The sequence below is a fragment of the Theropithecus gelada genome, chromosome 3, assembly GCF_003255815.1.
Source record: "Theropithecus gelada isolate Dixy chromosome 3, Tgel_1.0, whole genome shotgun sequence".
Taxonomy (NCBI): domain Eukaryota; kingdom Metazoa; phylum Chordata; class Mammalia; order Primates; family Cercopithecidae; genus Theropithecus; species Theropithecus gelada.
The window spans coordinates 65,711,212-65,726,369 of NC_037670.1; the positions used below are offsets into that span (position 1 = coordinate 65,711,212).

Genomic DNA, 15,158 nt, shown 5'->3' on the forward strand with positions numbered 1-15,158 from the left:
CCCCAGTGCCTTGGGACACTTCCCTGGCCAGCCACCCCTGCTTTCCCATGCTGCATCCCTGGTATCAAAAGACAAACTTGTGACTCTCCTCCTGAGCCAGAAATTAGAAAGACAAATTAGGTGGGCGCCCAAGAAACCAGGGGCTGCCCTGGAGACAAGGAGACAGCTTGATTTTCAAAACACACGTGTCAAGTTGATGGTGGATCCCACATCTGAGGAATAATGCGGAATAGTCTCTCACCATCTCTCACCCTCCGATTGGCCCCTTGTTTTCTGTTCCCATGGTTGCTGACCCAAGTGGAGGCTGACTTCCTTCTGCTGTCAATGGTCACTAATGGGGTTGAATGACAGCTCCCTGGAGCCCTTTCTCTACTTGCCTTCTTATCTCTAGTAAGGAGGCCTCCTTATCTGTGGTAAAGCTAATCTGCCAGGCAAGCCTATAGGACGGTCATTTTCTCCCTTGTAGTTCTGCTCCGATGACTAGGGCATCAGTGGCTGGGAGAGGTGGACCCAAGTGGCAGAGTAGGATGTGGCCTCCGTCTGATGCCAAAGCAGCCCTGGCCCAGGTGCTTCCTGTGTCCTGACCCCTCCCCGATCCTTGATTCACTCAGTCTCCTGCCTCTTTCTCCCCTTGAATCCCATCTTGTCTGTGACCCGGCGGTAGGTAGGAGGAGGTGGCCAAGCCCCGTCTGATGGTGGTGCCTCTCACCAGGGGCCCTCTCATCCCCAGGGCTTCTTCCTTCATCACGGAGGTGGTGTGCTCTGCAGAACCCCAGCTCCTTCCTTTGGAAGCCACTCCCAGGCTGGTCAGTGCATCCCGAGTCCCCTCTCTGGCCATCCTTCCCCCTTTCCCCAGTCCACCTTCCCCAAAGAGACCATGCAGAGGGCCTGGAGTCCTGGCCAGCACCTGTCTGTGGGGCCTTATCAGGGCTAGAGCTCCCTGTGCAAAATGGCTATGGCAGGGATTCCTTTCTTGTGCAGGGTTAGAAATGAACTGTGGGTCTCAAAACAGCGCCTCACCTTGTCATAAACAGGGCTTGCTGGGTGACCTGAACAAGCCCCCGCCCTCCTCTTTCCTCACATCTCTGACTCCGGAGTGAGAGGGACGTTGAGTTAATTTTTAAGGCTCCTTGCTGCTGGAACATTATTATTATTATTATTTTTCGTTTTGTTCTACTTGAGTATTTGGCAAGGTTCCACAAATGGCTGTGATTTTTCAGTGAACTTAGGCCGTGGCTCTTGGCTGGGCATGAACTTGGCCCTTTCCAGGCCTGGGGCCACCAGGCTATAGAGGAGGGATGGCCTTCCCCACCATGTGCTACCCCTCTATTGGGTCAGTTTGTGTTGCCAGGAGCAAGACCATGGAAGTTGTTTTATATATATGTGTATATATATTTTATATTATATATTTTATACATATGTGTGTGTGTGCATATATATATATATCCTGTATGTGGGGATATTTTGTAGCCATGAAAATAAAAAGCAATAGTAACACGGTAGATTGCCTGGTTTAATACTAGTTAATGAAGTAGAATATAGACTTTATGTGTAAGGTTCTGTATGCCATCCTTATCTTATTTATTTTATTTGTTTTTTATTCTGTGATCACACACATCTATACTTTTCAATCTTTTCTGATCCTCGGTACCTGGAAGGGAAACATCATGTAAAAATGCAGTGTGTTTTCTCCTTAAATCTCTGACGTCAAGGATTTGTCTAAAACCTTTTTTTTCCCCCTGATTCTTGAGTGTGAAGATTTTAGGTATTTTTTAAAAAATTGAAGTATTAATTAAAATTAAATAAAAATTAAAGTATTAAATTTTTAAAATATTAAAATCTATTTTATACAAGGCATTTTTTCCTCTCCTTTATAGGTATTAAACCTTTCAGAAAAGAGATATGACCTTACGAAGCTTAACCCAAAGGTACGGAGTTCATCCCTTTCTATTCTGCATTTTGTAAAATGTAAACAATGCTTATTTTGTGCAAAAATGATTTGCTACTAGTCTTTGTGGAATGTGACTTGATAAGGAGTATTAGGAATTGTTCATAATCAATTTTTTTAATTATTACTTTTTTTTTTTAGTTTGAAATAGAGATTCATAAGAAGTTGTGAAATAATACAGAGATCTCCTGTACTCCTCACCCAGTCTTTCCAGTGGGAGAATCTTACAACACCAATAGTAAAATATCTAGGTCAGGAAGTTGGCATTGGTATAGTCCGTGGACCTCACTCACATATCCTTGGTTTTGCATACATGCGTGTTTCTCAGCATCATGGGTATAGATGATAAATACTACATATATATGTGTAGAACAAATCTGTACACATGATGCTTCCTCCTCCCACCTCCTGGGATCTTTCATATATACTGCATATATATATATGCATGGAACAAATCTATAACAAAGATATGTATAGAAAAAATCAAAACTGCATCATATGTATAGATTTGTTCAGCCACCACAAATAAGAGACAAAACATTTCCATCAGCATGGGGATCTCTTCTCCTAGTATCTCTTTACGGTCCTAGTACTCCTTTCATGATAATTTTCATTGTTTTTTTTTTTTTTAATTTTTCTTTTTTAATTTTACTTTAAGTTCTGGGATACACGTGCAGAACGTGCAGGTTTGTTACACAGATACACATATGCCATGGTGGTTTGCTGTACCTATCAACCTGTCATCTAGGTTTTAAGCCCCTCATGCTTGAAGTATGTGTCCTAATGCTCTCCTTCCCCTTGCCCATCACCCTCCATGATCATTTTCAATAGCAAAATTTGGGAGAATTTTAAGACTGAGTCAACATAAGTTATGGTACATATGGCTGTGTATATTCTATATGTTGAAATATTTTGCAGCCATTAGAGTAACAAAGCAGAAACATGATAAGTTGCTTATTTTAATACTAGTTAATAATAGTATAGAATTTATGTATAATAGTATCTCAATTATGCTAAATGTACATAGAAAAGAGACTAAGGGATTCATGAAAACGTTGTAGTGGTTATCTTTGAGTGGTGGCAGGGATAATGACTTTTCCTACTTCCTGGCAGTTTTCTGAAATTTCCGACAATTTTACACTATTTCCACGACTTTCATCATAAGATAGAGCTCCTTGTCCTCGCCCACTGACAAAAGGAAATCAAAGGAAAAACAGCTCCCCCGTGTGGCCACTGTGGGCCACTGTGGACGTGTGTGAGCCTCGGGAGGCTCAGAGCTGCAGTTCTGCGCAGAGTCTCTGTGTCCTTAGCATGGTGGTGATTTTCTTTGTCCAAGCACCAAACTTAATCAGGGTTTTGAAGGTGCTTCCTTCTTAAGTCCTGCCTTTCCAGGAGATTGTCTCTGACGTGTTGTCTGCACAGTGTGTAGGAGATGGCTGGCTGCCGTCTCCAAACTGGGATTTTAACCCCAGTGGGGAGATTTTGGCAGCAGCTTGGGCCTCGGACTCCTGTTTGAGACATCCCTGGACTGCGGCCCTCTTCACACAACCTGCACCATCAGCAACTCAAAGACCTTTCTAGAGTTGTCACCTCAGCTGCGGAAGAGCAGACGAGCCCCTGGAAGAAGCGGCATCACATGGGCAGTATAACGCTTTGTTTTTTCTTCCCAGTGAAGGAAGTGCGGGTCCTCATGCTCACTGAGTTTTAGAAAAGGGTCACCCAGCATGCTCTTTACTCCCAAATGAAATACATCGATGATGAAAGAAGTCGTTGTGAGATGGCCTCAGAAGGTTTCAGGAAATGGAAACTGAGGAAGCTCCCCTCTCTTGTTGCAGATCATGGATGTGGGCTGGCCAGAACTCCACGCACCGCCCCTGGATAAGATGTGCACCATATGCAAGGCGCAGGAGTCTTGGCTGAACAGCGACCCCCAGCATGTGGTCGTCATTCACTGCAGGGTGAGCGCGCCCACCTCTCACATTTGGGGGTCTGGCTGGGCTTCAGCCCTTGGAGTTGCGATGGAGAACAGTGCTGCATCGGAGCACATTTCCACTTTGAGCTGGTGTGATGTGCTCCTTATGGGTGTGTTTTTAGGTTTTTCTACTTGCTCTTAGAGAAGGAAACAGAGTTATCACACCTCCCCAAGTTCGGCTTTAGAATTTATAGGATTACGGTCCCTGAATGTGTAGCTGGACATTTGAAACTGTTGACGCCAAATTGACCACGGTTATGAGAGTAAATTGTCTCATTTTTGTTGAATTTTATTTTTCATGGAAAGCTCTCCTTTTTAAAAGAGCTATGCCCTTTTCAGATGGACTGTGTCAGACTTTTCATGCCGTCTGAGTTACGGTAATCAGTTGATGGACTAGATGATGGTATGATGCCTTTGCAGTAAACATGTCGACCTTTCCAAGTGGAGCCATTGCAGTGCAGACATGGCCTGTGCATCTTCACAGAGTGGCCAGGACTGTCTGTGTGTCAGCCCCGGCAGGCTTGGTGGGTGCTGGCAGCCTGGGTGCATAACTGACGGGCACTCCTCCTCCTGGCTGCCTCAGGTTCCTTCCATGCTTCCTCCTCCCACCTTCTGGGATCTTTTGTCTTAATTCCCAGTTTTCTCAGCTGCTTTGTACTGCTCCTCAAATGTGATTGGTGTTGAAAGGGGTTGGACCGAAAGCAAACTTTCTGAGGGGTAAGTGTGTGAAGCTTAACCCTCCTGCCAGAAACGTACTATTAGAGTAAAGTTCTTATCCCAGTCACACCTTGAATCAGGGAGGAATTCTCTGGGAAAGGATGTAGCCAGTGGCCTGGGGTAACTGTTCGTTAATGGGCAGCTCCCTATTTTGTGTGTTTGACAAAGCATTCTTAGGACCATCAAAGTATCTAGGAAGTGCTGACGGTTCAAGACAGAAGTGTGTGTGTGTGTGTGTGTGTGTGATTTATTCTTCCAGACTCTTTCACACTAAAAAACTGCACAGAACTCCATTGTATTATGGAATTTAGTTTGAAAGAAGCTTCCCTTTGAGTTATATTAGACTCTCATATCTTTCCTGCAAAGTCACTAGGTAGGCCGGCTTGTGGGTGATGTTTACAGCTGTAAGGCATTTGATGACCACTCGATGTGCAGGAAACTTCCATCAGGGGAACACAGATGTTATTTGCGTCTCTCTGGTGTTGTCTCTTTCCTCACATCTACCTTGATCATATTTTCCCCCTAAATGGACAGGTACACACTTTAGGACCACCAAATTATCTATGATGACCTGATCTTTTCAAGCATTATGTTAAATTATGGATTCTCCGCCCAAATTGTGTTTTGGTGCAAACTAAGAGAGAGAAAGAGAGAGAGAGAGACAGACAGACTTTTAAATAAATATAATTCTTGTTAATTAAAACAACCTATGCTTTTCAGGCTTGGTGTGGTGATTTTGACACAGTGAGCCTGATATTGATGGATCATCATTGCCTGGGATCACGTAGTAAGCTGTTCTGAGCAGCATTTCTGACTTACGAGCCTGGGCCCAGCAGCAGCACCTGTGGAAAGTGCAGGTTCTAGGGCGCACCCAGACCTGCTGCCAGCTGCATTGTCAGAAGACTCTTGGAGTTGTTGTACTTGAAAAGTGCCACCCTTGGCCATTTATTCCATTTTAATTGTTGTTCACTTCAATTTTTTAATGAAATTGAGAGAAATGATGAGATTATTTAAAACATATGGGTGTCAGTGAGGACCACCTAGAGCTTTCTAAAATGCATCCTTTCACTAAGCAACTTTGGGCTTTCTGGACAGCTCTTGCTAGTGGAATTCATGGGAACATGTTGAAACTTCTCAGAAGTGATTTGCTAATCACTTGCCCTCTTCTGGTGCCATGTAAACCATTTTTGAAACGCTTAGAAATTGTGCCCTGAGAGATAAGCCCTCTTTTAATTTGAAATTGCTGATGTCGATGTTAACAGAAGTTCATCATCATCACTGCGGGGGTGAAATCGCTGACATGTGCCGAAATCCGCCTGCTTTGCAGAATGCGCGTTTCCTTCCACACATGCCAGGAATTTCTAGCATAGCTGGGCCTGTCTCAGCCTGGGCGGGAACAGAGTAAGGGTCGGTCCTGCTGTGCTTCCCGTTCTGCTGTGTGATGCAGAGGCTTGTGTTTGTGTGGGTGTGTGCAGTCTCCTCCTCACCCCTCCACACCCTGGTTATTGATTGACCAGAAATGGCCTGCAGTTCTTTTGGGAGATTTCATCCATGCCATACCTTTTGTTTCTCAGTCCATGGTGAAGAATACCCACAGAAAATTGTGCAATTAGTGATTCTATGATTTTTACTAAGAATAGTTCCAAGTCCAAAAGAATGGTGCTTGCGCTAAAGCATAACAGCCCATGAGCCTATCGTGCCCTTTTGTGTTTTCTACAACCTGTGAGCTAAGAGCTGTATTTACATGAACATTATATGAAGGTGTTCTACTTCAGTTCCATAGGTAAAGTTTGAGTGGAACATGGCCACCTCTTATCTGTTCACGTACATCCATATCTGCTTCCGCCCACACTGCAGGGGTAGGTTTGAACAGTGGAAACAAGACCTTGCAGCCTGCAAAGCCTTAAATACTTACTATTGCATTAAGAAAGACCTCATATCAGGGTACTGCTGGCCTTGTAAAATGAGTTTGAAAGTGTTTGCATTTCTTCAGCTTTCTGGCAGAGTTTGCATTAGTCTGTTTTCTGTTACTTATAACAGAATACGTGAAACTGGGTAATTTGTAAATAAAAGGAATTTATTTCTTAATATTTATAGGGGCTGAGATGTCCGAGCTCAAGGGGTTGCATCTGGTGAGAGCCTTCTTGCTGTTGGGGACTCTGCAGAGTCCTGAGGCTGCATGGGGCATCACATGGCGAGGGCTCCTGTGATAACCCGTTAACCCATTAGTTAATTAATCCACAGATGTATTAACCCATTCATGAAGGCAAGGTTCCTCATGACCCAGTCATCTCTTAAAGGCCTTACCACTCAATACTGCCGCATTGGAGATTAAATTTTAACATGAGTTTTGGAAGGGGCTAATATTTAAACCATAGCAAAGTTCTCTCTTTTTTTCAATGATGGAATTCATCAGTTAAGTAACCAGGTCCTGGGCTTTTCTTTGATAGGAAAGTTTATATTACTGATTCAGTCTCCTTTCTTGTTACTGTTTTGTTCAGATTTTCTGTTTCTTCATGATTCAGTCTTGGTAGGTTGTATGTGTCTAGGAATTTATGAGGTTATTACAGGTTATCCAATTTATTGCTGCATAATTGTTCATAGTATTTTTGTGTTTCTTGGTGTCTTACATGACATCAGTTACGATGACTGCTCTTTCATTTCTGATTTTGAGTTTTCTCTTTTTATCTTAGTCTAGGTAAAGGTTTGTCAATTTCGTTAGTCTTCAGAAAATGCAACTGTTAGTTTTCTTGATCTTTACTATTGTTTTTCTAGTCTCTCCTTTATTTGTTTCTGCTCTGATCTTTGTTTTTTCCTTCCTTTACTAATTTGGGGTTTAGTTTGTTCTTTGCTCCTTTAGGTGCAACATTAGATTTTTTGTTTTGTTTTGTTTTTTGAGATGGAGTCTCGCTCTGTCACCATGCTGGAGTGCAGTAGTGCAGTGGTGTGATCTCGGCTCACTGCAACCTTGATTCCCTGGTTCAAGCGATTCTCCTGCCTCAGCCGCCTGAGTAGCTGGGATTACAGGCACATGCCACCACAGCCAGCTAATTTTTGTATTTTTAATAGAGACGGGGTTTCACCATGTTGGCCAGGATGGTCTTGATCTCCTGACCTCGTGATCCACCCACCCTGGCCTTCCAAAATGCTGGAATTACAGGTGTGAGCCACCACGCCCAGCCTAACATTAGGTTTTTTTATTTGAGAGTTTTTTTCCTCTTTTAACATAGGCATTTATTGCCATAAACTTTCCTCTTACAACTGCTTTTGCTGCACCCCATAAGTTTTCGTGTGTTATGTTTCAGTTTTTGTTTTTCTCAAAATATTTCTAAATCTCTCTTTTGATTTTTTTTCTTTAACCCAATAGTTATTTAGGAGTATGTTGTTTAATTTCCATAAACTTGTGAATTTTCCAAGATTCCTCCTGTTATTGATTTCTAGTTTCATGCCACTATGGTCAGAAATGATACTTGAGGCCAGGCGTGGTGGCTCATGCCTATAATCCCAGCACTTTGGGAGGCCAAGGCGGGCAGATCAGTTGAGATCAGCAGTTCGAGACCAGCCTGGCCAACATGACGAAACCCCATCTGTACTAAAAATACAAAAAAATTAGCTGGGTGTGGTGTCAGCACCTGTATTCCCTGCTACTCGGGAGGCTGAGGCACGAGAATCGCTTGAACCCAGGCAGCAGAGATTGCAGTGAGCTGAGATCATGCCACTGCACTCCTGCCTGGATGACAGAGTGAGACTCCATCCCCCCAAAAAATAAAAAAAAATAAAAAAAAAGATACTGGATATGATTTCAGTCTTCTTAAATTCTTTAAGGTTTGTTCTGTGGCCTAACGTGCCATCTATCCTGGAGAACTTTCTGTGTGCACTTGAGAAGAATGGGCATTCTGATGTGATGTTCTGTATATGTCTGTAAGGTCTATTTGGTCTAAAGTGCAGGTTGAGTACCCTGTTTTCTTACTGGTTTTCTGTCTAGGTGATCTGTCCATTGTTGAAAATGGGGTACTAAAGTCCCCTATGGTTGTGGTATTTCTATCTGTCCCTTCAGATCTTTTAATATTTGCTCTATAGGCTGGGCGCAGTGGCTCATGCCTGTAATCCCAGCACTTTGGGAGGCCGAGGCGGGCGGATCACCTGATGTCGGGAGTTCGAGATCAGCCTAATCAACGTGGAGCCACCCCGTCTCTATTAAAAATACAAAAAATTAACTGGGCATGGTGATGCATGCCTGTAATTCCAGCTACTCAGGAGGCTGAGGCAGGAGAATTGCTTGAACTCGGGAGGCGAAGGTTGCGGTGAGCCGAGATTGTGCCATTGCACTCCAGCCTGGGCAAGAAGAGTGAAACTCTGTCTCCAAAAAAAAGAAAAACTTTATCAAAAAAAAAAAAAAAAAAAAACCAAAAAAACCAACAAAAAAACCCACTTGCTTTATATATCCATAAATAGTGCCACAAAAGCAATTGATAATGGGGTGAATGTCGCCACCATGTGTGCCTGTTTTGGCTGAGGTGCTGTTTCTTTGTAGGTGAATTGCTGTCAAATATAGTTTTATGCAAGAAGCATACTAGTAGCCATACCGTTAATAACTGCACGTGCCAGGATTCAGCTGCAAAGAGTGTGTCAAGTGCCTGCATTGAGTATCTATAAGGCATGCTCTTGACTTTCACTGAAAGAGAGAAGGATGCTCCTGGGTGACATTCATGCATGACTGGGCTTATCAGAATTGTGACTTGAATTTGATCAGTAGTTTCTTCTCAAGAAGTTAGGGAGGTACATATTAGAGGCCCTGCCATTTTGGCTTTATGTGATTCCAGATCAGGGATTGGCAAATATTTTTAAAAAGAGCCAGATTGTATTTTACGCTTTGCAGGCCCCATGGTCTTGCTGCAAATACTGAAACCTCCCCCTGCAGCGAGGGTGGAAGCAGCCCTGGATGTAGGTAAACAGATGGGAGTGGCCATGTTCTAGTCAAACTTTGTGTGTGGACACTGAAATCTGAACACAATTTCACATGACATGGAATCTTATCTTTTCAAAATTTTTCCTCAATGGTTTGAAAATGTAAAAATGACTCGCAGCTCACAAGTTGTGGGAAAGTAGGTAATGGGCAGAAGTAGCTCCTGGGCTGTGGTTTGCAATCGGCTGTTGTAGGTTGTAAGAGTATGTTCTCGAAGGTGGCGCTCTGTGGCTCTGGGTAAGGATTGGCCTGTCCAGTTTCTGCTTCTTCTGCTGGTGTTGCTGGTTTGTGGGCTGGGCTGTTGGTGTCTGTGGTTATGGTTTGAGTGAGTCCTTTTCAGAACGTCTGCCTGGGACAGTGGTTCCTCTCTGTGTAATGAGGGTGGGCTACGGGGCTATACCTGGAGCTCAGGTGCTGGCAGTGCTGCCAGTGAGCTGGAATCTATGTTCCACTCATACTGAGCTGTGTGTGCAGCCCTGATCATTATCAACCCGTGAGCAGGCAGGCGTTCACTTCTGTCTGACCTGGATAATTAAGTCATGCTAATTGCTGCAGCTCCTGGCACAGTTTCTTCCAGCCTAATTGGGTGAAATGACAGGCAGATACTGTGTTGATCTGCCCTCCTGGGCTTCTACGGCTGCTCCAGTTAGCACCCGCTCTTACTGTTTGCACCCGGCGTGCAGGTTCCCTGTTGCAGAGACTCCAGTTGCCCTGGGTACTGACTCTCCCAGACCGGAAGGCTGCAGGTGATGCTGGCCTAACCTCCAAAGCAAGCTCTCTATTATTTTGTCCACTAGTGAGTCTTTTCCTGTTCTAATTACATCTCTGCTGTGGGATTTCAGAGAAAATCAGCTCATGTTTTTGTCTCCTGCAGGGTGGGAAAGGACGCATAGGAGTGGTCATATCGTCCTACATGCATTTCACCAACGTCTCAGCCAGGTAGGATGAAGATGTCAGCTCACTGTCTTGAGGTGCTAAAAGCGGAGCCTGCATGGGACTGAAGGCTGCGTGGGAGCTGTTCTGGGCACCAAGGGCTCGGCTGACCTGTGTTTCCCATCCCCCAGTGCTGGGGTGGTCAGTGCCTGGAAACCCAGCTTCCAGTTAAGCGTTTACACTTGTGAAAGTGGCATTTTCCATGTTGGGTGGCTATGTATGATTGATTCTAAGTACTTCCATGGAGGCGTTAAAAAAATAAGTGGCCCCACTGTCCCTTATTCTCTAATAGAGAATTCTCTAATAAAGAATAACAGAGGTAAAAGTCACCATTATGAAAATTAAGAACAGAGTGGTCTCACTAAATCAGTTCATACCTTGTATATAATGATGGTGACAGCCACCTCTTTTGCAGGCACTGGGCCTCTGGGAAGTATGCTGAATATTTTCCTTTTCTTCCTGAATTCTCCTAACTAACCCATGAAGCAGTTACTGTCATTCCCATTGCATGGGTGAGGGAAGCGAGGCTCAGAGGAGCCAGGCAGCTTGCTCATGATCTCACAGCCCAGGAGTGGGGAGCCAGATCTCGGCTGGTTTCCATGAGATGGAACTGTAATCGTGGAGACTTTGGAGGTGCCACTCGGGTCCCCTTAGCCAGGCATGACACAAACATGGTAGGGCCACAAGGACCTCAGTCCTATGCCCATCCTCCTGGCCCTGGGCAGCTGTGGTGTATACCCTGGACCCTTCCCAGAATGCAGATCTTCACTCACGCTGAAATGCAGTGCAGAAAATAACATTATTTGTGGGGTCTGCATTTGCATCTGCCCTGTCTTCTCAATGGCCTCTTTGTAAAGCCTGAGCTTTCCATTCTGAGGAAATAGAAGCTTATTCATATCAGCCAATAAACCTTTTCCTTTCTAGCACCAAGGAGTGAAATTTGACTTTCTGAATGTTTTCTCTGGAAACCAGTTGGGGAGTTGGTGCCTGCCAGGGAGGAAACCAACCCCCAAGTGAAAATCAGCCACCCTCTTGGTGAGAATAATCATCGGTGTGTGTGTGCGCCAGGAAAATCGAGGTTCCTGGGCACATCCATCCCTCAGTGATGCCAAAGACATTTGGTAGGTGACCAAACATAGCCTGGCTGGTTCTGGACAGAGACCGCCTCAGCATTTTCTTTTTTTTAAGACAGAGTCTTGCTCCATTGCCCAGCGTGGCTCAATCTCGGCTCACTGCAACCTCCGCCTCCCAGGTTCAAGCTATTCTCCTGCCTCAGCCTCCTGAGTAGCTGGGATTATAGATGCGTCCCACCATGCGCAGCTAATTTTTTGTATTTTTAGTAGAGATGGGGTTTCACCATGTTGGCCAGGCTGGTCTTGAACTCTTGACCTCAGGTGGTCATTCACCTCGGCCTGCCAAAGTGCTGGGATTACAGGCATGAGCCACCGCGCCCAGCCACACCTAAGCATTTCTATCCCCAGCAAAGTCGTACTGCCTGAACCAAAGTTCCATGCACTGTAGATAGTCCTGAATTTTTGGAGAAGGGTAAATGTCTAAGGACTAAAAGCACACCTTTGACACTCTTGCTGCAAACTCTGTTTTCTCTTAATAGTCAATATGTATTTCAACTGCATGCATCAGGCAATTTACCTGATTTAAGCCTCCGCATCCTTACCTGGAAAATGATGGTAGTCCTGCTTCCCAGAATGTTGTGACAGTTCACCATATCATTGCACAAAAAGCACTTAGAACAGCATTGGTACTCGGGTTATTGGCTGTCATTAATGCTGCTATGATTAGTAGGAGTAATAGTATTAAGTGCCTTTCAATTAAATGCGCTGATACTACATACTTTTTGTGACTTGCTTTTCTACATTAATATCATTTTATACGCATCATTCCCCGACATCATTTCAGTGGCAGCATAGCATTTTATTCAATGGATATGTTATGTATTTAAGCATTTGCTGATTTTGCCTATCCAAGTTGCTTCCGGTTGTGTGTGTGTGTGTGTGTGTGTGTGTGTGTGTGTGTGTGTGTGTGTTTAAGACAGAGTCTCACTCTGTCGCTGGGGCTGGAGTGCAGTGGCGTGATATTGGCTCACTGTAACCTCCACCTCCCGGGTTCACGTGATTCTCCTGCCTCAGCCTCTCGAGTAGCTGTGATTATAGGTGCCCGCCACTATGCCCAGCTAATTTTTTGTATTTTTAGTAGAGATGTGGTTTCACCATGTTGGCCAGGCTGGTCTTGAACTCCTGACCTCGTGATTCACCTACCTTGGCCTCCCAAGTGTTTTTTTTTTTTTTAAATTTAGGTTGCTTCCAGTTGTTTTCTACTGCAAAGCATGCCATGATGAACACATTCTTATACATACATCTATGATCATCTCTACAATGTTCCCTCTTAGATTATATTCCAGAAGTAGAGTAATCCCAGATAGCACAAGCACACATTTGAGGTCTTTATCAAAAACTGCAAACAGAAGAAAACAGAAACTTCAAGTCACCAGAAAAGAACATTCTTGTATCAACACCATAAAAATAGAGTTATAACGACACAACCAGTACTAATATTATTACTACCAACAGTATTACTATGGAAAATAAACATTGGTCAAAATGTATTCTCAGCATTTAATAAAACAAGGAATTCCAGAAAAAGGAATGCTTAAAAGTCACTGGGAGGCTATGGAGCTGCACTCTCCTGCTCAGTATGTGATGGACTTGGTGCTAAAGTGGGCCCTTCTGTTTGCGACTGCCCTACCAGCACAGTCCCTTGCTAGCAAATGCACATAGCAAGTTGTCCATTTTATAGCATTCTGTGAAAGTCATATCACACTCAACTTACTTTTGAGTATGTTTCTTTTTCCTCCTACCTGTCTCTCTAGCTGTATTTTTATGAAGTCCACAGTGCTTATGTACATCATTTTTCTAGAGGGGCATAGACACATTTTTCTAAGTAAAGGGGCACTTTATCAGGTTTTGTTGTTGTTGTTGTTATTGTTGTTTTGAGCTGGAGTCTCACTCTGTCACCCAGGCTGGAGTGCAATGGTGCAATCTCTGCTCACTACAATTTCCACCTCCTGGGTTCAAGTGATTCTTCTGCCTCAGCCTCCGGAGTAGCTGGGATTATAAGCACCCACCATCATGCTCGGGTAATTTTTATATTTTTAGTAGAGACTGGATTTCACCCTGTTGGCCTGGCTGGTCTTGAACTCCTGACCTCAGGTGATCCGCCCCCCTTGGCCTCCCAAAGTGCTGGCATTACAGGCGTGAGCCACTGCACCTGGCCTATCAGGGTTTTAAGGAAGCATTTGGCCCAAGTGAGTTTGATTTGTTAAGATACCACACTCATATTCCAGGATTTGTGCTGAAGTCAGATCAGGAAACCCCACGAATGCCCTGCTGTGAGGTTTCTGGAAGTTTCCGTCGGATACTACCTGTCAGCATTGTGGAGCTAGCATTGACGGTCAAATATGTTGTTGGAAAGCAGGGTTACTTTCTATGGCAGTCACTTCAAAAACAGTGCTGCAGCCCCGAGGCCCCAGACACTTTTCCAACCCCAGTGCCCTGTGGCGTTCTCAAGCCCAGTCCTGGGAGTGACGTACTGGCGGGGCACAGGCTGGCCCACTTGTGTCCTGAGGGTGCCTCTTGGGACTTCATGGGGGAGTCCATTCCCTCTTGTGCTCTGGGTTGCTCCCTGCATCCTCGTGGTCCTGAGACTTGAGTCTACCTGGTATTCTGTCGCAGAGCCCACTTAAAAAGATCTTTATTTAGGAGGTAGGGTGGCCAAGGGACAGTTTTGGACACCAGCCCTACCACCTGCCTACTGAGAAGCCTCAGTTGGTTCTTCTGCAAGCTGGGTATTCAGCACTTTTAAGTATCCTACCTTTAGATAAGGTGCTGTTATTTCAGATGAGAATTCTGACCCTGCACTATGGCTCCCACTTTGAGCACAGTATATTCCTGAAGGGGAAATGAAATCTAAGAAGAGACAGGTGGATTGGGTATGCACAGATGCAGCAAAGGGTGAAGCCGCTTGTGGGAGCTGGTTGCTTTGAACAGCCATGAGACACATCCCCCATCACACACCCACGTGGTGTGAGCTCCATTGAGTTGACTCTCTCTCTCTCTCTCTCTTCCCTCCAGCGCTGACCAGGCCCTTGACAGGTTTGCAATGAAGAAGTTTTATGATGACAAAGTTTCAGCTTTAATGCAGCCTTCCCAGAAACGGTATGTATACATCCCCAAAGCCAGAGTGAAGAGGTGAATGAAATTTTACATATAAAAATGCGAAAACAGAAGAGGCATCTCCTCTGTCCCAACACCTAAGTGGGATTCCTGGGTCATGCTGAAAACTATGAAGCGGGTGGTGGGGAAGCTTGTCCCTCCCACAGGTTAAGGACCAGGCCGTCCTGTGTGTCTGTGGTGAGAGAGCCCCCTATGCTGCTGGCTTGCACTGACAGGTAGAGGGAGGACTTGCTCCAGTTGGCATCTTCCTCCCTTGCAGGGAGTGAGTTTTGATTTCCGTTATTATGTTGGAACTTGGTTCTGTTGGCTAGACCAGGGGTCAGTGAACTCTCTCTGCAACAGACTGGAGAGTGGGTATTTTAGGCTTTGCAG

At 44.7% G+C, this 15,158-nt stretch overlaps 1 protein-coding gene across 1 annotated transcript in view; it reads left to right on the plus strand.

The window, feature by feature from the left end:
• The window catches only part of TNS3 (tensin 3), a 308,400-nt gene that overhangs the window by 147,475 nt on the left and 145,767 nt on the right, over positions 1-15,158 (plus strand). The window contains exons 7-10 of the mRNA XM_025379057.1: positions 1,878-1,928; positions 3,784-3,906; positions 10,478-10,542; positions 14,685-14,768. Coding sequence (XP_025234842.1) covers positions 1,878-1,928; positions 3,784-3,906; positions 10,478-10,542; positions 14,685-14,768 — 323 coding nt within the window. The remainder of the gene's footprint in view (positions 1-1,877; positions 1,929-3,783; positions 3,907-10,477; positions 10,543-14,684; positions 14,769-15,158) is intronic.